Below are 24,683 nucleotides of genomic sequence, written 5' to 3'. Positions count from 1 at the left end.
GCAGAGATAGTGCCGAGAGACCAGTGCAGAGGTAGAGAGGCAGACGCAGAATCCAGAGTAGGCCACGCAAAGCTCAGCAGAGAGCGCAAAGCCAGAAGGGCCTGCGTCATCCACGCAGAGGGTAGCGAGAGTGATACAGAGGGCCGTAGAGGCTGCGCAGTGCCTCATAGGGCTGATGCAGAGGCCACGAGGGTTGACGCAGCGCTTTAGTTGTGCTGGAGAGGGTTTTGTGGGGCAGATTTTCTGAATATTTGCTTCCGAATAGAGAGGTGTTACTACCAGATTATTTTCTCTGTCCGGTGAGCCAGTTTGGCACCCAGTTGTACTCAAGGATATACTGCATAATAAATAACCTTCAAAATTGCTGCATCGGTTTTCCCGCATTGGGTTTTCTTGGGGGCGAGTTGTCCAAAAATAACGGTGTCACTTATGTGTTTGCTATTTCTTTTAGCTGTTGATATGTAGATGGTTGAGACAGTATTGTGTTTATTTTGATGTTTATATGTTTAAATAACTTGTTCGTAATTAACAAGTAGGAGAAATAAACCAGAAGAATACAGATACAATTTCTAACGGATAGACTTAGAAACTTCAACATAAAACACTAGGACTCACCTAATAATTCGACTTGGAGAACGAGGTAAACACTCATATGTGTTTCTTGCTGCTGAGATTTCTTTGAAAGGTTAGCCAGTTTGAGAGGCAACCTATTGTACTCAGATTTGTTGATTTGGGGTAGCATCAGATGTGCTCTAGCCTTGAAAATTGGTGGAGAGGCTAAAACACATGAGATATCCAAGACCCAGAAATGGTTTGTGCAGATTCTAACTGGTTTGGGAGATATTAAAATAATTAATATTTTTAATAGAGTTCCTAAGTCTAAACTTAGGAAAAATAAAATATTAATGGGTATTAATATAAAACTAAGTTAGAAGGTTCAAAAAATCATGGATCAAGCCAAATCTAATATTATCCGTTGATTAGAGATTTAATCTCTGCTGTTGAAGGACCAACAGGGAAAGTATAAGAAGAGGCTCGAGGGTCAGTTGGAGAACACACTGAGGGAGAACAGTCAGTTTGATTTTTGGAGCAGGGTTAGCTGAGAAATTCGAACTAGTGGTCTGGAGAGCAGAAGGAGGCAGCAAGTACGGAATAGAGTCAGGAACAACACTACGGGAACAACGCAGAGGTTGGAGAGGCAGATGCAGAGCCTCTCACGCAGATGTAGAGGCAGCAGACTGTGCAGTCACTAGAGGGCCTGTGTGGGTGACAAAGAGAGGCTCAGTGCTGACGCAGAGAGGCAAGCGCTGACGCAAAGGGTCTGGGAGCTACGCAGAGGTGAGCCAGGCTGACGTTGAGAGTAAGAGAAGTGCTGAAGAATTTTCTCTCTGTTGGGTAAGACAGTTTGGCACCCGGTTGTACTGAAGAATTGTTGAATAATAAAATTCTTCCTTGCTGCACCGATTTTCCCACATTGGGACTTTCTGGGGACTGATTGTCCAAAATATTTGTGTTGATGTGTTAATTCTTGTGCATGTCTTTGTTTCTGTATTATGATGTGATATCTGCAACATAATTTATTTTAATGTTTACTGAAGGATTTCCATAAATAACTTATTGGGAAATAAGTAGGTAAAATAAATCAGTTGTTGCAGTGATATAATTTTCACAAGATTCTGCTTGCTTAATAATACAAACCCTCTATCTGCTACATCGGTTTTCCCGCATTGGGTTTTTCTAGGGACGTGTTGTCCAAAAATAATGGTGTCCTTTGTGTGTTTGTCTCATATTTGTTTCAGTTTATGATTTGTATGTCAGTGTAGTTTGCAGTAGTGTTTTTAATCATTGTTTATAAGTTAAATAACTTGTTGAATGTAATAACAAGTAGGAGATGATAAACTAGTGATTGCAGTAGGATTTCTGATGTGTAGATTCATAAATTTTCACATAATGTAGTTTTTGTAACATCGGAGGTGTTCTAGTCTCGAAACTTTGTGGAGAGGCTAAAACACATAAGCTCTCCACAACCCAGAAATTGTTTATGGAAATTCAACCTAGAAGTCTCTGAATTAAATTATTAGCCTATTTTTAAATATTTCCCAAGTCTAAACTTACGAAATTTGGTTTATTAATCAGAATTAATTGAGATAAGATGTGAATCATCTAGAAACTCACACAGATTCACGAGGAAATAATTTGAACCCTTGATTAAGCTTTAATCCTGGTAATTGGAGGTACAACAAAAGATTATAAGAAGAAGTCAATGGGTAGATGGTGTGTGAAAATTTCTAAACTGAAATTCTACTACTGCAGCAACTAATTTATTTCACCTCATTATTCACAATAAGATATTTATGAAATCCCTTCATCAAATATTAAAATAAATTCTACTGCAGTTATCACACAATTACCTAGAGAAAAAAAATACATGAACAAGAACCAATCACATCAACGCAGTTATTTTTGGACAATTGTCTCCGAAAAAACCCAATCTGGGAAAATCGGTGCAGCAGATGAGGGCTTTATTAATCTTCAACAATGATTACCTTTACAAGGAATGATTTTACAGAGAAACTGAAAGAAAACACCTGAGACTCTCCCTTTGAGACCTTCTGACAGTTTGGAGACCTTGCTCCCACTTTTGCGTCACCCCTACGTCACTTTGCGTGACCCAGCGTGGCTCTGCATCCCTCTACGTAAGCTCTGCGTCTCTCCTCTGGAATGCATCTCTCTCTGCGCTATCTCTCACTGTCCCCGTGTCACCTCCTCCTCAGTCACTACCTGCTGCTGATGCCCTCCTCTTCCTCCACCCTGCAACTCTCCCTCTGAAATTGATCTCCTCTACTTGAGAATCGATTTTCCTTAAGATACCGAGTATCTTTCTGTGTGTCTCCAAATGATCCGCAAGTCTTATCTCATACTTTTCCTGTTGACGAATCAATGACTGAGATTAAGTCCCTAATCAATGGTTAAGATAAAACAGAGTTGATCCTCGTCTCTTAGAAGCTTCTCACTCTCATCCTTAGTAATACCCATTAATATTTTTATTTTCCTAAGTTTAGACTTAGGAACCCATTAGAAATACTAATTATTTTAATAACTCCTCATCTGGGTGGAATTTCTAAAAACGATTTCTGGGTCTTGGAGATCTCATGTGCTTTAGCCTCTCCACTAAATTCCAAGGCTAGAGCACACCCGATGCTACCAAAAATCAACACTCCCTCTTAGTGAGGAATGTGCCCTAGCAATGTTTCACTATAGAAACATCACACTGATCTTCCGCATCGATACCTGTGCTAATGCTTGGTCTGCTGCCACAGATCCCCTGCACTGTTGCTTCATGTACTATTGCCCATGACACTGCCACTGCCCCTGCTGCACCTGTACTACAGCGCCCTCTCAACATGCTGCATCATGCTGCCCATAGCACTGCCATTGCTAACTGTTGCACTGCAACTCCTGACACTTATGCATTTCTGCTATCGAAATGGATTCTTTACCATCCCCATCTTCTCCTTGAAATAAACAAACTTTGTTCTTCCTAGAGCCTTGGTGAGGATGTTTGCCACCTGTTCTCTTGTAGGAGTGTATCTCAACTGTACTGCTCCTTGTTGGACATAGTCTCTGACAAAGTGACACCTGATATCAATGTGCTTCAACCGATCATGAAATACTGGATTCTCAAAGAGCTTGTTGCAACTCTGATTATCACACGATCTTGGTCGCTTCCATCCTTCTTCTGAATAGATTCACAAGCAATTTCCTAAACCATATGGCTTCACACAAAGCTGTGCTAGCTGCCATATATTCTGCTTCTGCTGAACTCAGAGCGACAAATTTTTGTTTCCTACTGCACGAAGAGGTCATTCCTGATCCACTGTTGAAACAGTGCCCAGTTGTACTTTTCCGATCTACTGAACTTCCAGCCCAATCTGTGTGAGTGAACCCACTTAGCCTAATGTCATTGCCTTTGGTGTATAATAGTCAATGCTCGACTGTTCCTTGTATATACTTGAGAACGTGTTTGGCTACTTCCTAGTGCACCCTCTTAGGTTCCACCATGAATTGACTGAGGCTGTTGACAACGTAACAAATGTCTGGCCTGGTATTGACCAGATACATCAGGGACCCTATAAACTGCTTGTACAAGGTGGGATCAACATCTTTATCTTCTGATGCATCAATATTTTTCTAGTTGGTGATCATTAGAGTAGCCATAGGTCTATAGTCCTGCATCCTGAATCTCTTCAAGATTTATGTAGCATATCTCCCTTGTCCAAGGAAGATCTCACCCTTCTGTTGCTAAACTTCCAACCCCAGGAAATAATGCATCTATCCCAAATCCTTCAAGTCGAATTCTGTGGCTAGGATCTTCTTGCAGTCTTTGATGAGCCTGGCTGATCCTGTCAGGAAGAGATCATCAACATATAACACTAGAATTAGAGGCTCATTCTCTACGACCAGATAGTAGAGATTAGGGTCTGCGTCACTCTTGACGAACCCCATCTTTTGCAAGTAGCCATCAATTTGGCCGTACCGTGCCCTAGGTGCCTGTTTGAGCCCATACAAGGATTTCTTTAATCTGCATGCATGACATTTCTTCTCATGTGTCTCAAAACCTTCTGTCTGTTCAATGTATACTTCCTATTCTATTACCCCGTTCAAGAATGCCGTCTTGACATCCATTTGATGAATCTCCCACCCCATCTGAGCTGTAATAGATATCACGGTTCTAATAGAAGTATACTTGGCTACTGGGGTGAATGTTTCTTCGTAGTCTATCCCTTCCTTCTGAGCATACCCCTTAGCCGCAAACCTGGCTTTGTATTTCTCCACACTGTCGTATGCAACATATTTGACGTTGTAGATCCATCTCGAACCTACCATTGATTTGTCCTAAGGCCTAGGTACCACTTCCCAGACATCATTCACCATTATAGAGTTGTATTGCTCCACCATAGCATCCACCCATACCTGATGCTGAACGACCTCCTGAAAACTAGAAGGTTCCCCAACCTTAGCTACTAAGGCCTGGTATCTGTCTGGCTGTCTTCTCTTCCTTTTACTATTCTTGGATGCACCAATGAGGTCTTCTGCATCCTGTAGAATCTGTCGGAGTTCCCGACTCGTGCTTCCACTAGTAGTAGGCACATCTATCAGCTCTTCCTCTTCCTCAGATTCCTCTTGTTTTGAAGCTTTGTCTTCAGGAGAATTTCTGGTACTAGTTTCCCCTGGTTGAAGTGGTTTGACCAACGACTCGTCTTTCCATTGCTCCTCGGAAGGCATTTCTCGGGATTTCCTGAAAGCTCTATCCTCCATGAACTTTACCTCTTGCCGAACTACTACCTTCCTACTCCCCGGAAGATAGAACCTATATTCCTTAACATTCTCGCTATATCCCACAAGATATCCTTTCTTAGCAGTTTGATCTAATTTCTTCCTCTTCTCTTCGTGTATACGACAATATGCTAAACTCCCAAATATCCTGAAATGACCGACTTCAGGTGTCTTCCCGGTGAAGACCTTCTCCGGAGTGATTTTACCCAATGCCTTGTGAGGAGTCCTATTCTGGACATAAATTGTCGTGCTGCATGCTTCTGCCCACAGGAATTTAGGCATATCCTAATCATACAACATTGCCCTAGCTACTTCCACAATAGTCTTGTTTTTCCATTCTGCTACTCCATTGTGCTCGGGATTGTAGGGTGCTGTCCACTCTCTTCTGGTGCCTTCCTTAGCGTAAAAATCGGTGAAGTCCTTATCAACATACTCTCCACCATTTTCTGAGTGCAACACTTTTATCTTCTTTCTTGTTAGATTTTCCACTGGAGCCTTGAACTCTTTGAATCGACCGAAAACCTCATCCTTAGTTTTTAGACAGTAGATCCAAGTCTTCCTGGAATGGTCATCGATGAAGGTGATGAAGTATTCGACACCACTAAGATCTTTTGTGGACATCTGTTCACAGAGGTTTGAGTGTATCAATCCTAGCACGCTCTTAGCCCTATTGTTACTTCTGGAAAACACTGCTTTGGCATGCATGCCCAGAGTGCACCCTCTGCATATATTATCTCGTTCAGTACTTAGATCTGGAACTCCTATTACTGTTTTTTTTGAGAATTCTCAGAGCCACATGGTGTAAGTCCCCCATCCTCCTGTGCCATAGTTCATTCAAATCTTTGTCTCCATTACTGCCTATCAGTGCCATTGGTGATTCTAGTTGTAGCCTATACAATCTGTTACTTCTGATTCCAATTTGGGCCTTCTTTTTCCAACTCGGGTGTTTGACATATACTTTCTCCTTAATGAAGAAAACGTCATAGCCCTTGTTTTGAAGTTGAGATACGGAAAGTAAGTTCGTCCCCAATCCTGACACATGCAGCGCATTGGTTGCACAAAGCCGCTCTTTTGCTTTAGTTTGAAAAACTATAGTACCTCTTCCTACTGGAGTACACTGTGCCTTATTCCCCATGGTGATCTGAAAATCCATTCTTTGTTCTGGATAATCTGAGAAACATTCTCGGATTCCTGTCATATGCCAAGAAGCTCAACTGTCTATATACCAAACCTTCGAGGAGGCAGAGCTTGCTAAGCAAGCGACTTCTTCTTCCAATCTGGAAGCTAACATAGAATAATTGTAATTTATGTCCCTTGTGCATTCTTCTGGAAATCCGTGTGAGTCCCTCTGAGTGGATGCCTCTACATCATGCTCTTGACCCATAATCGATTTTCCTCTCTTGTTTCCGGATCTCTGCTCCGATACCATGTGAAAATTTCTAAACTTAAATTCTACTACTGCAGCAACTGATTTATTTCACCACTTATTATTCACAATAAGTTATTTACGAAATCCTTTCAACAAATATTAAAATAAATTCTATTGCAGTTATCACACAATTACCCAGAGAAAAAAAATACATGCACAAGAACCAATCACATCAACACAGTTATTTTTGGACAATTGCCCCCAGAAAAACCCAATGTGGGAAAACTGGTGCAGCAGATGAGGGCTTTATTAATCTTCAGCAACAATATGTTTTACAAGGAATGATTTTAGAGAGAAACTGAAAGAAAACACCTGAGACATTCCCTTTTGAGACCTTTTGACACTTTGGAGACCCTGCTCCCACTTCTGCATCACCCCTATGTCACTTTGCGCGACCCGGCATGGCTTTGAGTAGCTTTGCGTCCTTCTGCATCAGCCTGTGAAAGTTCTGCGTCTCTCCTTTGGACTGCGTCTCTCTCTGCGTTGTCTATCACTGTCCCTGCGTCACCTCCTCCTCAATGATTGCCTGCTGCTGATGCCCTTCTCTTCCTCCACACTGCAACTCTCCTTTTGAAATTCATCTCCTCTACTTGAGAATCGATTTTCCTTGAGATACTGAGTATTTGCCGGTGTGTCTCCAAATGATCCCCAAGTCTTCTCTTATGCTTTTCCTGTTGACGAATCAACGGCCGAGATTAGGTCCCTAAACAACGACTAAGTTTAAAACAGACTTGATCCTCGTCTCTTAGAAGCTTCTCACCCTTATCTTTATTAATGCCAATTAATATTTTTATTTTCCTAAGTTTAGACTTGGGAACCCATTAAAATATTAATTATTTTAATAACTCCTCATCCGGGTGGAATTTCTCAAAACGATTTCTGGGTCTTGGAGATCTCATGTGCCTTAGTCTCTCCTCCAAATTTCAAGGCTAGAGCACGTCCGATGCTACCAAAAATCAACATGGAGAACACGCTTGTGATCGATTTTCTTGGGCAATTCAATTTTCCAGAGGTAGTAGCTGGAAGAGTTCGAGCCAGAAGGAAGCAAAGACAGAAAGGGGTAGGGACAGTGAAGCTAGAGGAAGATTTCCAGATCCGATGAGTGCATTTTTAGGGAGGCCGAAATTTCTCCAGGACGTTGTGCAGAAGCTTCAGAGGGCAGTTCAATTTGCTAAAGGAAGAAGACATTTTCAGTTTTAGACGCTGGTTTTGAGTTTCCAGAGGGTCGAAGAAGTGTTTTCCCAGTCAGTACTAGTCATGACAACTTGATTTTCAATTGTTCTCAGTAGAGCGAGTGCGGGTAGCGTGAGGACAAGCTGAGCATATAACAGACTGCGCTAGGGTGATGCAGAAACTGTGGATGGCTAGGTGGATGGCTTGATATTCAGTGGTAGTCAAGTGCCGGGAATTCTCAGAGTGAGGCAAATTTCCCTCAAGATATTTTCGCCAGGATTTTCTCTACAGGATAGCCAATATTTGATATCTAGATTGTACTCGGACAAATTCACTGTTGCTTAATAATATAAAACCCTCGGATGCCGTAGCGGTCTTCCCAAGTTGGGTTTTTCTGGGGACTTGTCCAAAAATAATTGTGTCAAATTTTATGTGTGTGCTAGCATTTCTTAGTTTCCAACACTATTATTTTTTGTAGTATTTTTGAGAAGATTGCAGTGTGTTTATTTCGTTGTTTCCGTAGCAATAAACTGCTAATTTAGTTAACAGTTAGAAGAAATAATACTAGTTGCTGCAATAAGATTTTAGACTTAAAATTTTCACATGGTATCAGGGAGTGATTGATGAGATAGGGAAGATCAAAAGCAAAAGCATAAATTCATTGTTCAGAGGGAGCAGCAAGAAAAATTTGGCTTGCTTGATTGAGTGATTCCAACAGGTAGAGGGAGCAACAACAAAGATTTTCACTGAGCAAATTTCTTGTCTGGGCACAAAGGGTTTTTGTAGCAGTTTGCTAGAGCAGAATTCATGCCGGGTGGAAGAGAAAATAACACACACTGAGGTAAATTTCTTTCAAGGGGGTTTCGAGTTTAGAGATCCGATTTTTCCAATTGCAGATTGGCAGAAGCTGTGCGCAGATTTTCTCACTCTAGAAGGGAGTGTAAATAGCAGTGCTAGTAGCCGAGCAAGGAAAGAGGGAGCTTCCGTGTTTATTTTCTCTTGTTTTGAGTTTCACAGATTTTGCAACTTTGTAGGGATGATTGTACGAGATTGATAGAGGACGCCATGCGAGTTAGCCAGAATGCAAATCTAGACAACAGATCGACTTACAGGTGCCGAAGGAAGTGCGAGTTGTCTAGTGCGCGCTGCAAAGTGAAGAAGGGTCCCAACTAGGGACTAGGCTTGAAAAGCGGTAGTGGGGCACCATATATAGGTGGAGGATAAGTATGAGACTGCAGTGTGCTAGATGGGCAAGGTCTAGCGTAGTTGCAACTAGGAGATTAGTCAAATCAGTTCTAGATTGTTGCTACAGGACCATTACCCTTGCTACAGGGGCCCACAACATCATCGTAGCAGGTTTAGTGTTAGTAGGTGTAGTCAGTCATTGAGATGACGATTTGCATAGCTAGTTGCAGTCAGTCCACATGAGAAAGTTGCAGTGACACAGGCAGTGTGAAATGCCCAGTTGCAGGATGCAAGTGCAATTCCAACCGTAAGATTCCTAACATAGAGCTATGCAGTCCAGTGTTCAGTAGAGAAGGTTAGTGCGAGTTGCCAGGAGGGAGAAGAGAGATTTCCCATAGGGAGATCGAGACTCAGAGGGAGTAGCGCTATGGAAGCTAGCACTTCAGGATCTGGGGAGATCAGACTGATTATTGCTGTAGTTGCAGCAGTAGTGCGGAAGCATCGACAAAGCAGTAGTAACAACGATATGATTAGATCAGATTTTGCTATGTTTGTAGCTATATCCCCCATAAGTGAGGTGGGGCTTTATGGAGCTATAGTCTCAAAGTTGTAGAGTTTGGGCAGGGTCCATTGAGGTGTCCCCCTCAAGGATCATTACCTTGCTATAGGGACCCACAGTATTCCATAGCAGGATGGATCAACGATATGATTAGATCAGATTTTGCTATGTTTGCAGCCATACCCCCATAAGTGAGGTGGGACGATATGGAGCTATAGTCCTAGAGTTGCAGGGTTTGGGCAGGATCCATTGAGGTGTCCTCCTCATGGATCATTACCTTGCTACAAGGGCCCACAATATTCAGTAGCAGGATGGATTAGTGTCAGTTTTGCAGTCAGTTTCCGGAATGACAGTTGCAGATTAGTAGCAATTAGATGTTGAGAAGCGCAGTGCAGCATTGGCAGTAGTGCAGAGTGGCAAAATGGTAGAGTCAGTAGTAGCGTAGATTCTTTAGTAGACAGTTCAATGGCTAGTAGCAGTTAGAGACTCGGGAGACAGATGCATCATGCTAAACACAATTGTTTTAGTATTTAGGATGCTTCTCAGTTGCAGTTGCAGTAGCAACAGATGAGGAGTTGTAGTGCAGATGTAGAGTTGGCAGCAGTATGGCAGTGTTAGTTGCAACACAAATGCAACGTCAAAGTTGTGTAGTGGTTGGTGGGTAGTGGCCAGACTTCAATAGCATGACAAAGGGGTGATACAAAGACAGGGTGTTGTAGCAGCAGTGGTGCAACATTGGAACTCCTTCCTAGCTAAGGAGTGTTAGTTTTTGTAGCATCAAAGGTGTTCTAGTCCTCAAACTTTGTGGAGAGGCTAAAACACATGAGCTCTCCATAACCCATAAATCATTTCTGGAAATTCCACCTGGAATTGTCTCAATTAGATTATTAGCCTATTTTTTAATATTTGCTAAGTCTAAACTTAGGAAATCTGGTTAATTAATCATAATTAATTGAGATACGGTGTGAATCATCTAGAAACTCACGTGGATCGACTGGGAAATAATTTGGGCCCTTGATTAAGTTTTAATCTTGGCCGTTAGAGGTCCAACAGAAGATTATAAGAAGTCGATAGGTAGATGGAGAACACACTTGTGGAGACACATATCGATTTCTTTGGGAAGTTCAATTTTCCAAAGGCAGTAGTGGAAAGAGTTCGAGCCAGAAGGAAAGCATAGACAGAGAGGGGTAGGGATAGTGAAGCTGAAGGAAGATTTCCAGCTCTGGTGAGTGCATTTGCGGAAGGGCCGAAAGTTCTCCAAGAAGAGGGCAGTTTGATTTGCTGAAGGAAGAAGACGTTTTTAGTTCCAAAGGCTAGGAAGAGCTTCTAGAGGGTCGAAGAAGCGTTTTCCCAGTCAGTAGCAGGGAGATCGGCTTAATTTTCAGTTGTTTCGAGCAGATTGAGTGAAGGCAGCGTGGGTGCGGGCAACGTGAGTGCAGGCAATGCGAGTGTGGGCAACACGTGTGTAGGCTGAGCGTATAGCAGACTGTGCCAGGGTGACTTAGACGCTGCGTAGGGCTAGGTGGATGACTTGATGTTCAGTGGCAGTCAAGTGTCGGGATTGCTCGGTGTGAGGGTAATTTCCCTCAAGATATTTTTGCCAGTATTTTCCTTGTAGGATAGCCATCTAGATTGTACTAAGATAAATTCACTGCTGCTTAATAATATAAAACCCTCAGCTGCTGCACTGGTTTTGTGTCAAATTTTATGTGTGTGCACAAGCATTTCTTAGTTTCCAGTACTATTAATTTCGGCAGTATTTTTGTGAAGATTGCAGTGTGTTTATTTCGTTGTTGTCGTAGCAATAAACTGCTAATTTAATGAACAATTAGAAGAAATAATACCAGTTGCTGCAATAAGATTTCAGACTTGAAATTTTCACATATAACAGCCAAGGGAAAAGGCCTTTTGATGAATAATCAACGAAGGGAGCAAGGCCTTCATCGACACAAAGGATTACGGGGTTTTTAGTGTAGATTTATGGGTGAAAAGCTTGCAGAAACAACAAACTATGGATGATGTCATCCCTAAAGATGAGGGTTTTACCATGCAACAATGCTAGATTTTGCCTTTGCATTATTTATTGATGCAATTTCTACTTTATGAAACATAAACATCCAATCATAAACTCACTATTGAGGCTGTTGATGGATGACCCACCTTCCTTCAAGAAGGAATGTCTTCAAGAAGGAATGTCAAATGGTGGAGAAATCTGACTGAAGCAAGAAGTGGAGGATCTTGGCATCATGTTATGTGCTGATCATATAGGGCTGTTGGCTAGTTGGCTGTCAAAAGAGGAGAAAAATTTCTTCTATGGGTTACTCACTTCTTGGTGGGTAATAGGGACAGTGCCAACACTGGAGGCTAAGTCAGCTATGAGTTCTAGGTGGCTCTACAAGATTAAGCATGTTGTAGTTGGTAGCTTTTAGAAGTTCAAACCGACATTTATGCCAAACTGTTTTCCCAAAGAGAGGTAGTAGACTATGAGGAGACATTTACTGCAATCACTAGGTACACTAGAGATGTTATGTCCTTTGTTTCTTTTATGGGATGGATGATACATTAGATGGATGTGAAGATAGCTTTCCTTAATAGGATCATTGAGGAAGAAGTGTACACAAAGTAACCTCATGCCTTTGAAATAAATGGGAAGGAATCCCATGATCAAGAATATGGTTTGAACTATCTCAGAGAAGGTGAAGTGGCAGGCAGAAGATGAGAATGCAGCTCTAGTGTTGTTTTAACTAGATATCAGCGATGGTATCTTGGTTTAGTAGGAAGCAGACTCCCATTGCACTTAGGTTAGCAAAGAGTAAAGCTAGGATACAAATGGGAGTAATGCAGCTCCAACATATTTCCACAGATCAATAGGTAGCTGATATTTTGGGCAAGCCTTTGGCAGAAGGGAAGTTTGAGGCATTTAGAGATACTCTAGGCTTGGCGCAGAATTCTCCTTTCGCTAAGAGGAAGTGTTCATAATTATAAATGTAACATGAACTTCTGCATAGGTTCACTGTGAATGTGCGAAAAGTAGTTTAAGACATATTTGAACAAGTAATATTCAGAAAGCAAAATTTTGCACAATCTTTTCTTATTGGGGATGATGTGATGAGTCTCCATAGTAGTGTGCATGTTTCCAAAAGTGGAAAGTGGTATATAGATAGCATTTTACTTTTCGTGTTTTGCCTTTTTTATCATCTATTTTCCTTCTTTGTGTAAGTTTGATTTTCTTATTTTTAAAGCTAGGTTTGCAAGTTATGCACGGTATTACCACTCAAATTGTACTCTGATAAAAATCTCTAAACCATGAGTTACAACTCAAGGGGCAACTGTTAGGACAGAGACCATTGTCACCTTGGTAACCTATCCTTTGCACTTTAGGCTAGCTCTCCTCCAGCTCAAGGGGGTATCCCTAGTAGGATTACTAAGACCAAGCAATGAAGCACAATGTGAAGTTGAGACTCGAGAGTAGCCTTAGTTAAAAAAAACTAGAGTTTTGGTGTGTTTATGGTGTTGAAATAAGTGATGGAGGGAAGTAATGTTATGAACCATCCACCTAAAAATATAGGGAGTCAATGATACACTATCCAGAATCCTTTATCCTTCCCCATGCGAATGAAATGATAGTGTATCTGCCTACTAGAAAATCGTAGAAATAGAGAGGTTAGAGGGTTTAGCTTTTGCACAGTTAATCTATGTTCGGTGTATGATTCTTTTTAGGGCTTATGATAATTTGCAGACTCTGTGTAGATTGACTACATATTGCCTTTTCAATTTGGTTGTTTTAATTATTGAGGCAGAAATCCAACTAAGCTGTGTGAAAGTTTTTACCCAGATTTACTTAGTACTTGGGGTGAGAATGGCTCCTATGGTGTAACTTAGAAGCTGTTATTATATGGGTGGAAAGGTAAACTCTCCTGGCTTAAAACTTGTCATGAATCCTATTCATTTGTGTCTCTTAATGTTTTAGCGACCATTTTCTGGTGAATGATGTCCTAAATCAAATCAAGTCCCCATGCAATTCTTTAACTCAAATTAGCTTGTTATGACAAGTACAATATTTCATGCTGAATTCCAGTTCAGGTCAGATTTCAAGCATATATACAAGAGCATGAGTGAATCTTGGACATCCTCCCTGCTAATTTGATTGCCTGACTTGTGGGTGTGTTAAAACTTAACATGACACCATGAGAGCCCAGCTATCCCTTGGGGCACAGTCTTTCATCTTTCTATGTCTGCAGAAGGGTAATGGTTTTTACATGTTTCAATTTAACTAGAGATTATACCTTAGTTTTAAATTTTGTTTTCATGTATGTGCAGCTGGAAATTTGGTTTGCTCTTGGGGCCGTGGAGAAGATGGACAATTAGGACATGGGGATGCACATGATCGACCTATTCCCACAATTGTAAGTGCTCTTGATGGTTGTGAAATTACCTCAGTCATTTGCGGGGCTGATCATACGACAGCATATTCAGACTCGACGCTGGTTGTTTACAGTTGGGGCTGGTAAGATTTCTGACTAGAAAACTTATTGTGAGCTATATTTGAATGCTGAAACCTGAAATTGCAATGTAACTACGATTGTCTTCACTCAAGTCAAAGATGCAGTTTTTTTAATTATATTTTTTATAAATCAGTTATAAGTACTATCTGGTACTTCTTAGTGCTTATTTATTGTCCAGAATCATCGTTGTCGTCAACAGTGATCTAAATTGATTACCTGAAGTTTTTATAAGAAAATCATTTTTTTGAAATCAATCTGGTGACTAATTCAAGCTAAAGGGGGATTTCATGGGCAGGTCACTTATCTTTCTTGCGTAACTCTATCCTGTAGAAAAGGTGTAGTGGGAAACCTTAAGTCCCATGGAACTTGAAAAAGAAGAAGCTATTACTATATACTTGAGACGTCTTTTAGTTTAGGCAATCTTTAACACACTATACTGTAGGAGCGGCATTTTTTAGCCTATATGACGCTGTATAGAACTGCTTTAGTGTTTTCAGTTATCTGTTGTGGAATTTTGGTAAATTGTAAGGAGAGCAAGAAAGAAAGAAGGAAAGAAAACAGTTATGTTAGTGTAGATGGTTGACCAATATATGTCAAAGCAACTAGTTAGTATGATGCTGAGTAACAAGGGTCAAAGCATGCAGTGAGATTTTTCTAGGGTCATAAAAATTTGTGGCTGATTAAATTTCATAACGGTTCATTTAACTTGTATTCTTTTTAATTTTGAACTTTTATTTTCCGGAGAATACCTTTTCTTAGGAGTAGTCCGACATCAGATACACGATTCATTTGTTTAAATAGTTTGTTGTTGTATCCTGTATGAAGGGGAGATTTTGGAAGGCTTGGACATGGAGACTCTAGTGATTTATTTATTCCACAAGCAATCAAGACCCTACAAGGACTTCGGATCAAGCAAATAGCATGTGGGGATAGTCATTGTCTAGCTGTCACAATAAATGGGGAAGTGCAAAGGTAAATTTGAATGCTTGTATTATAGCCAATTTTTTATTTTACTTTCTGAAATACATGAATCAACACTCTTGTTTGCTTGTCAGCAATCTTGGATCCGTTAAAGAGGTTTATGTTTCTTTATGTATACTAGCTGAGAATTTCCAATGTTTTCTTCTCTAAACATTGACATTTATGGTGAACTGCATGTTGAAAATCTGTCTTACCGGATCCATGGGGTCTTGATGCTGGATACGCAAATCCGTGTTTCGGATATGGATACAAAAATGGATCCACTCAGATCCATGTATGATCTGACACATATACGGATCCTTCAAACCTGGAAATGGATCCCGTGCTATTGAAATAGATCCTGTGCCAGATAGCCTTCACATGTTGGATCCCAAGTAAATAACATTCGAGTTTTTGGTTTTATTTTTTTAACAATATTTGCCACCAGTTTGAAACCCTACAAACCAAACATTCTATTTAGATTTTTAGTTAGATTACTTATTAGTAATATGTAGGCTATATGCTTGTATAAGTAAGTTATTAATTACCTATAGGCTGTATAGCACATGATAATGCTAGCAGGGAAGGTCTAACATATCGAAATTTTAACTTTAATTTGCTGATAATGCTAACAGGAAGGCATTGAGACAAGACAGAGATAATAATGTATAGTATAGAAAGGATGGCTATGCCATTAATAATTTTATTAGATCAATCCCATCCAACTCTAGATGAAGAGCCCTCTCATAACAATATTATACATAGACTATAGTATGTTCTCTAACAGTGAACAAAATTCATTTACCATTGTAACTAGATGGGATTTTTTAGATTTTAAGGCAAATTTCAGGGAAGGATGACAGATTGATCACGATGTAAAGTTGAAATTTTCAAATGATGAGCATGTAGACCCATTCTTGGGCATTTAGTTAGACCTACTTTACATCATCATATCAGTAAAGTGATCATTGATGAGACACTAAATTTTGTATTTGCAATTATCCTTTTTGTATAAAGCATGTTGTATCATGATTTCAATTTTGATTTTTAATGTTGAATATGTTTTTTAAAATTAAAAAAAACAGTTTATTGTATTTTTTGTACATGGCGTTCCGTACAATATGTGGATCCCGGCTTTTCAAAATTCTGGTGGATCCGTATCTGGATCCGATTCTGTTTCCTTGTAACTTATTTGAAAGTGTAAATGGGTCCATGTGAGGTGCTTTCTTGTGTTTCGAGTTTTCAAAATGTTACGGTAGCAGCAGTTGTTGACAGAGGCACAGTAAATCACTACTAATATATGTACTATTCGGACTTGATCTTTTTGTAGTACAAAGGTTTTGTCCATGTTCATTGCTTCTATTTTACCTAGTATCTTATAAAAACGAATAGTTATGTTGGTTAACCTTTAATGTAAAATGTCCACAAAAACGAAAATAGGAATCAGATAAATATAGTAATGCAGTTTCTGGAAGCTGGAATGGTTGGGTCCTACTAAGGTGAGGAAACATGTGGAAGACCACTCAGAAAACTGGAGAAACACAGGAAAGTGGGGGGAACATGGAAATGGGAAATCAGAAGTTAACTGCAATTATTGTAATCATTCTCTAAGACATGCATAGGATGTATGGGATGTCATAACAAGCAGAATACTTGGGATCTATACAGCTCCACACGATATTTGATTTGCAAATGCAAATTACATATTTCTCAAATTACATTGTAAACCAATGAATTTAGTAAACTGCTGCTTCGAATGCCTATGCTAGAAACATGATATTTCTATATTTTGTCATGAATATAGAGTATGTACCTCTCAAATTACGTTGTAGATCAATGAATTTTGTAAATTGGTTTTCTCTGTCTATGATAGAAATAAGATTTTTTGTTTCTTCTAGTAACAAGTTGAAAAAGATTTGTACATGCTTAGCTGGAAATTTCAGTTATCAGCAATGCATTTAAATTGATGAATTGAATACGTAAGTGTGATGTGTTTATATTTGGGACAATTTAACAGCACATGAGTTTCATCTTTAATTGCCTATTGAAGATTGATATGGGATCCTGACAGATTTTTCACTCTTTGTAAAGGAGGATGGGATTTATTCCTTCTAGTAGAAACGCGGGGAACATGTTTTATCAAATCAAGAAAATATTTGTATTAAAAAAAACTAAGTGCTGTCATCTATCTCATAAAAGCTGGCTGAATACATCAATACTAGTGCCTGATATTACAAAGGTTATATGGAGTAATAGAGTGTCAAAGTTGGTGAGGATTTTTGGTAGCATCGGATGTGCTCTAGCCATGAAAATTGGTGGAGAGGCTAAGGCACATGAGATCTCCAAGACCCAGAAATCGTTTCAAAAAATTCCACACGGATGAAGAGATATTAAAATAATTAATATTTTTAATGGGATTCCTAAGTCTAAACTTAGGAAAATTAAAATGTTAATGTGTATTAATAGAAAATGGGTGAGAAAGTTCAAAGAGACGAGGATCAAGCCAGATCTAATCTTAGCCATTGATTAGGGACTTAATCTTGACCGTTGAATTGTCAACAGGAAAAGTATAAGAAGAGGCTTGAGGGTCAGTTGGAGACACACCAAGAGAGATCAAGACTTCGATTTTCTGGGGCTGGGTTTGCTGAGGAAATCGAGTTAGAGATCAGTTGTAGTGGGGTAGTTTAGCAAGGGATTTCGATCCAAGGCTAAAGAATACATGTTAGAGAGGCAATACAGTGCTGAAAGAGGCAACATAGAGCCTAGGAGGGTTGACGCAGAGGTTGAGGAGGCCAGCGCAGAGGATGTAGAAGCCGAAGAGGCAAACACAAAGGACATAGAGGCTGACAAAGATAGCGCAGAGGGTTGTAGAGGCTGATGTTGGGCTAAAGAGGCTGCACTAAGGAGGTTCTGTGGGGCAGACTGAGAATAGATCGGTCGGGAGAGGGTGACACAGTTCCAGAGAGGGTGACATAGTTCTAGAGAGGGCTTGGAGCAACTTTTGCTGTCCAGCACAAGGAACAACTGGAGTCACTGTGGGCTTGTTCATCCGGTCGCTGATTTGCCGGAATATCTGTCTCCAGATAGAGGTACTACTGCCAAGGATATTCTCTGAAGTGTGAGCCATTTCTGGCACCCTAGTTGTATTCAAAAATTTTCTTAATAATAAAACCCTCATATATGCTGCACCGATTTTCCTGAATAGGGTTTTTCCAGGGACGATTGTTCAAAAATAATAGTGTCCCTTATGTTGTCTCAGTTTATTTTAGTTGTTGATCTGTATATTTGTGAAGGTGCAATTGTGTTTAGTTCGATGTTTATGTTAATAAATAACTTGTTAATGTAAAGAACAAGTAGGAGATAGTAAACCAGATATTGCAGTAGGGGTTTTTGATGTGTTAGATAATAATTTTATTTTCTTGTTTGCATTAATTACGTAAAATCACAATAACACATATCATTATGAAGACCGAACCTAGTTACAGTTTTCAACAGATTTGGAACTGATCTTTGCTTCCTTCTATCATCTATGTTAAAACCCTAGAAACCCCCCAAACTTTGTTTTACTAAGCTTACTCTCATCTTTACCTTGTGCTTTATCGCTTGGTCTTAGTAATCCAATTAGTGATATGCCCCTTTAAGTTGTAGGTGAGGCGACCTAGAGAGAAGAGGATAGGTTATTGAGGTGACAATGGTGACTGTCCAGACAATATCCCTTGAATTGTACTTTGTAGGCTCCAACGTTGAGGGATTTCTAGGTGCTACTAGCTCTCCCAAGTCTCTAAAGGTGAGACTATTCTCATTTGGGCTTTGAATCATCGACCATCCCTCATAAGGTACTAAGGCTAGCTTGGGGACAGGTTGGGTCCAGGAGTATCATCATGAACAATCATCAAGTGTGGTGCAAAGTGGTAGAAAGTCCTGGGTGGAGGAGGTTCCCAGTGGCAAATATGATGTACTGTTGTTGATCGGAGACCCAAGGCTCTCAACACTTCACCTGTGGTTGCCAATAGACTTCTCTGGGGCTTGGGTACTTATGGGTAAGATGCCTAGGACATGGGCTGTTGAATCGCCTAACAATCACAACATAAAGTTTAGTGAAAGCAACCCAGTCATTAGGGACAATAATCATTATTGCATCTAAGTGAACCGAGCTTGAATGTAATGGGATATTTAATACTTCAAATAAGGCTTCCCTTCCAAGATTAGGGCCTTGAACTCGCTGCTTTGGCATACTTGCCCAGATCCACCCTTCAATTGATCGGTGTTAGTGAATAATAATATTATGGTACGAAGGGGAGAAAACTTCATGGCCAAGTGCCATGGTTAAAGGGACCATCATGATGGGGATCCACATCTTGAGTGTATGGATGTGAAAAGGGAGCAATCCTGGATGCATGAGTTACTGACTCTGCCTTTGTTTTTCGATCCCTCTTGTGCGCCTTTTACTCTTGCTTGATTTTTCTTTGTATTAGTGCTCATAGCTCAAAGGGTTAGAGCTTTCTTTGATTGATGTATAATGTAATGTTCCAAACTAGGGAAAATAGTGCTATGCAAAGCAAATAATAAAAACAATACCATAAAACTGAAACATTTAGTGCACACCCATAAAAAGTCTAGGAATATCCAACAATTGAGCCATTTTATTGTAATCTGGGAGAAAAGTACAATAATGTGGAAGTGGTGCACTTGGGCTTGCCTCAATGGCAAGCATGATCAAACCCAGGTTGTAATATGTTAAGCCTAGATGGCACAATAACTGCTGCAATGGTGGCCTGCGCTGCCCCTATGAAATTGTGCTATCTGTTGCTGGAAATCCCACCTCCGGTACTTAGAAAATTACGGAAAATAAACCCCAGCCTCCCCACCAAATACGTAGAATAACCCACGAAGGAATTGGCCAAATGTTGACTTCGGAATTTTGGCCCAAATTCCCCTTAGCTCCTCTAGCTGCTGGCTGAGTTGGGACCCCTGTTTGACCCCTTAGATCTGCCCAAAAAATTCTATAAAATTATGAGTATGATCCTTGCTCAAAACCCAGAAAATTCCAGAGAGGGTTTCCCTTGGTTCCAACCTTCAAAAATTGACCTTTCACAGCTTCACCCTCCTCCAATTTCGAATTCTGTTGCTGTGACTGATCCTGTTAATCTCTGCTTTCCCAACTCCAACAATCCTGCTCAAATGGCTCTCCAAGTGATCTACTTCTCCCCGCCAGCTCTAGCTCTACAATTCCTTCCTCCAACTCCCACGTGAGCCCAGTGATGGCTCTTTGCACAGGCCCAGGTGACTGTAAATCGAACCACTCCAATGTAGCAACCTCCTGCTCCAAAACTCTCCTGGAAGGTTGATCCTCCACTGTAGCTTCAATGCCTAAACTCCCCCTACAGTTGCTGCCCGGATGAACCCACAAGAAACAGTTGCGTGTTCCGCTTCTGCGTCCTCTAGAAAAATGCACTGGCTGCGAGAAATGCTGAATGATATGACTGTGAAACTCCATCGACTCTCCTCCAAGGTAGTAAGAATTGCCTTCCTAGGGTGGCACTCGAAGTCCACCGAAGCAAGGGTTGAGATCTCCGCTCGGAGACGCTCGTGTGCTAAACAACACGGTAACCACACTAAGCAGCTCGAGTAACTAAGGTTGAGTTCAATATTTTCAAAAGATAACAAATGAGGTTGAGCCTCCTCTATTTATAATCCGTGGGCCTCTTTTCCCATGTGGGCCCCCTCCAAGTAGGAATTCGACTTTCCCTCCTTAGTCATTCGAACTTCCTTCTAAGGTGGTGTGTATTTCCTCATGTGGGTGGCCCCCATGCTATGCCAACAAAAGATTTCGACCCCTTTTTCCTTACTAATTCTTTTCCAAAAATCACATGGGTCCCATGGCATCCAAAATTACCAGAATTGTAGAATAAATAAACCCGTAACAATTTAATTTCGCAAGGGACATTACAGTCCTCCCCTCCCAAATGTTTCTTATCCCCAAGCATCTTCAACCCTGGATGCTCACGTCTGTGTTTGACCTCCCAGGTGGCATCCTCATTCACCAAATTCCTCCAATGCACCAAAAATTGCTTGTCTTCCAGGAATGCCTGAACAAGCGCCTCCTTTGTCTGTTGATCACCCCTACCACCATCAGTAATACCGAGGTCCCAAACCTGCCACCTATGTCACACGGTTCGAGTTCGACAACGATCAAGTTCCATTCGAATTCAAATTTTTCGATCAGGTTCAAATGAGGTTCGACATTAGGTTCGATTATACATATTTTTCAATATATATATATATATATATATATATATATATATATATATATCTATATATGACAAAATAATAAAAAATTCAAAATCGATCCATAAACACATGAATAAAAATTCTTATTAGTAAACATACGTGAATAATGTAATCATTCGAACATCTAGATATGAGATATGAGATGACAATCATTTAATAAATAACGTCTTAGCCATTAAAGTGTAAGATAATAAATAAGTTCTTCATAAATTTCTATACGGTTAGAAATATAATCATAAAAATTTATATAAAAATGCCATTTTCAATATTTTTTTTAATGTATCATAAATATTTGTGCAAAAATATAAGCAAATTTTTAATATATTAGGTCCTTTAACCATGAAAAAATAATGAGAGGACGACTTACAACTTTTTATTAACCGGACATCCCAACCATCTCCTATCTATACTTCATTTGTGAAAAAATTATTTATCTTTAATAGTATTACTTCAAGCCATTATATAACTTAGTGAGAACTGAACTTAGATAAAAATGATATGAATCACTCTTCCTTACCGTCCAAAATAAACCATACAACTAATTTTATTTAATTATTCTCCTATTATCAGGAATATTTAATCTTAGTGATATTGTTATCCTTTCACAACCCAAAATTTGGGTAGTGTGTGGCTTATTAATGAAGCAAATGGCTTGTAAAGCCTCCCAAGATAAATGCATTATACCATAAATACTAATAAAGTTTATTGCAGATTTTAAGTAGTGAAATTTATTGATAATTTTTTATTTTTATTTTTGTGTATTCAAGTTTTTGTGATGCATAATAAATTAAGCAAAATTTTTAAGTAGAAATCACATAAAAAAAATTGACAGATATTTTTCTAACCAACAAATATGGTTATTATCAAAACTAAATGATAAAATATTTAATCTTAATGATAGTGTTACCCTTCCACATCCCAAAATCTGGGTAGTGGATGGCTTATTAATGAAGCAAATGGCTAGTAAAGCGTTACGCAATAAAAACTAACAAAATTTATTGAAGATTTCAAAATAGTGAAATTCATTGAATGAAAACCATTGTAACATTAACAGATATATAAGATTTCAAAGCAACCAATTAAAACTTCAGGTAAACCGGTTTCAGCGTCTATCGATTTGACTTGACGCGACTTGTTTACCATTCCACAAATATCGATAGCCACGAAGTTTGAGCTTTATCGTCCTTCTTGAGGTCTTGGAGTTAGCTTCGAGCTGCTGCTTTCAGCAGATTCCATATCTTTGGATCCGATGGAAACTATGGATAAATCTTCATACTCGATATCAATCTCCGACATTAGAGAAGTCTTACGCTCCTCAAGTTTGATAGCGTCCTTGAGCTCTGCGACGACCTCACTAACGTGTGGTCTAGCCAATGGTTTCGAATGAATGCATCGAATCGCTAATTTGGCAATGCTGGTGATGGATTTGATGTCGTAACTTATACCCAACCTCTTGTCAATGATTTCCGTTATTTTGCCACGATTTTCATCCATCTCCACATACGGTGTGACCTATAATTAAAACGGGGATAACTATTATTTTGAGTCTGCAGAAAAATATGCACTACAATCATAATCTCTTGTAATAAAATTCATGGATAATGGGTATTTGATAATCAGATTGCTTGCCCATCGAATAAGGTTCAGTTCCTCTCCACGTAGTTTTGTATCTATGGGTTGTCTACTGCAAATGATCTCCAACAAAACTACCCCAAAACTATACACATCGCTCTTCTCCTTCAAAAAAAACCGTCGAACCTAAAAAAAATCGTTCAAATTCGCGTTAATGTTCGTTCAGGTTCGCTTTCAGGTTCGGGTTCGGATTAGGTTTGAATTCGTTCAGGTTCGCCGTTTAGGTTCGAATTTCAGGTTCGGCGAACCTGAATGAATTTCAATTTTTTTTTTAGGTTCGTCAAATTTCGAACTTGAACCTTCAAATTCGGCGAACCCTGTGACAGACCCTACCACTGAGTCATCTTGGGTCCCTGCACAATCTTGACATGAAGGAATCCCTAAATACGAGGAACCCAATCCATCTTGTCCCACTTGAAGCTCCCGTTGCTCCACTCACTATCCTGTCCGATATAAATACCAGAAGTCCCCCACGCCATTAGTGACTCACTAAGGCCTAAAGGAAGCCCTGAGTGACCTCTCCTTGTTGCGGCCAGTGGACCCCTAATGGTTGTTGAGCTGGCTAGTACTGTGATGGTTGTTGAGCTGGCTAGTACTGTGATGTCTGGGTTCATTGCTAGCCATAGAAGGGTACCTCCATGTTGTCGTTGCTCCACTTTGGCTCTGGCTGACCGCCCATCGTGCGTACATTGTATCCTTCTCTCTTGGAACTCGATGGTGGAATATTGATAGAGGCGAGACACATCATGCACCGATATGTCCATGACACCAAAGTCTACCCATCTAGATCTAACTCTGAATCGGTGTAGCCACAAAGAAGGCCTGCCTTGCCCTCCGATGAAGGTCATTGTGTACCCCCATGTGCCAATCCCAGAGTGAACTAGACCACACTTTGCCATGACTTCGACCATCACGAGATAGAGTTATCTATCAATCAACTGAATTCTTGCATCCCCTAGTTGGACCTGCTGCAACATAGCTCTGACAACTACAGGAATCCATCGATGCCTCATCTCTAGTCCCGCCATGTGATCAATATATGGGCTCCCTATATCATGGGATAATCTTATGCATGCTAATCTGCCCTATGCCTGCCACTGTGTAGTACCGATAATCGCTGGAAGCCACGTTTGCCAAAGAGCTACACCCTGAATGCAACCAAAAGATGGGTATTCGATACTCGTAATCGACTCAGGGTATGTGGTACCCTCCTGTCCCTGCCAACCATCTCGCCTGGGTCTGCCATTCGCCCTCTCGATAATGTCCCAATATAAGGTTTGGAGCTTAGACACATACTAGGAAACTATGTTAGAAAAATTAATTTCTAATTGTTGACTGTTTCCTGAGAAATTCACAGAAGGTTCTGTAATATATATTTAATTGATTGATAATATTTGAATGATGAATACAACGTTGAGGCAGTGTTCCTTTAATAGGAGTTGACTGGCCATGCGTAATCATAGAGACATGTCCTTTGGGACTAATGTCTCTTCATTTAACTAGTTAATTGATTATAATTAATCATGTATTTATTTAGATAATATTTTAACATTTTAATAATTTTTATGAATTTAAATTGATAACATTGCCTTCCCCTTAAGATGCTTTGTCC

General features: G+C 40.0%; 1 protein-coding gene across 2 annotated transcripts in view; it reads left to right on the top strand.

Moving 5' to 3' along the window:
- Positions 1-24,683, top strand: part of UVR8 (Regulator of chromosome condensation (RCC1) family protein) — a 430,618-nt gene that overhangs the window by 53,073 nt on the left and 352,862 nt on the right. For both annotated transcript variants that reach the window (XM_089392986.1, XM_089392985.1), the window contains exons 2-3: positions 14,004-14,190; positions 15,014-15,160. In XM_089392986.1, the coding sequence (XP_089249112.1) occupies positions 14,004-14,190; positions 15,014-15,160 (334 nt within the window). The remainder of the gene's footprint in view (positions 1-14,003; positions 14,191-15,013; positions 15,161-24,683) is intronic.

This window comes from Pinus tabuliformis, chromosome 1_1, assembly GCF_031772625.1.
Source record: "Pinus tabuliformis cultivar Carrire ecotype Pingquan chromosome 1_1, CPIR1, whole genome shotgun sequence".
Lineage (NCBI taxonomy): Eukaryota > Viridiplantae > Streptophyta > Pinopsida > Pinales > Pinaceae > Pinus > Pinus tabuliformis.
This window is presented reverse-complemented; position numbering and strand designations above follow the sequence as displayed.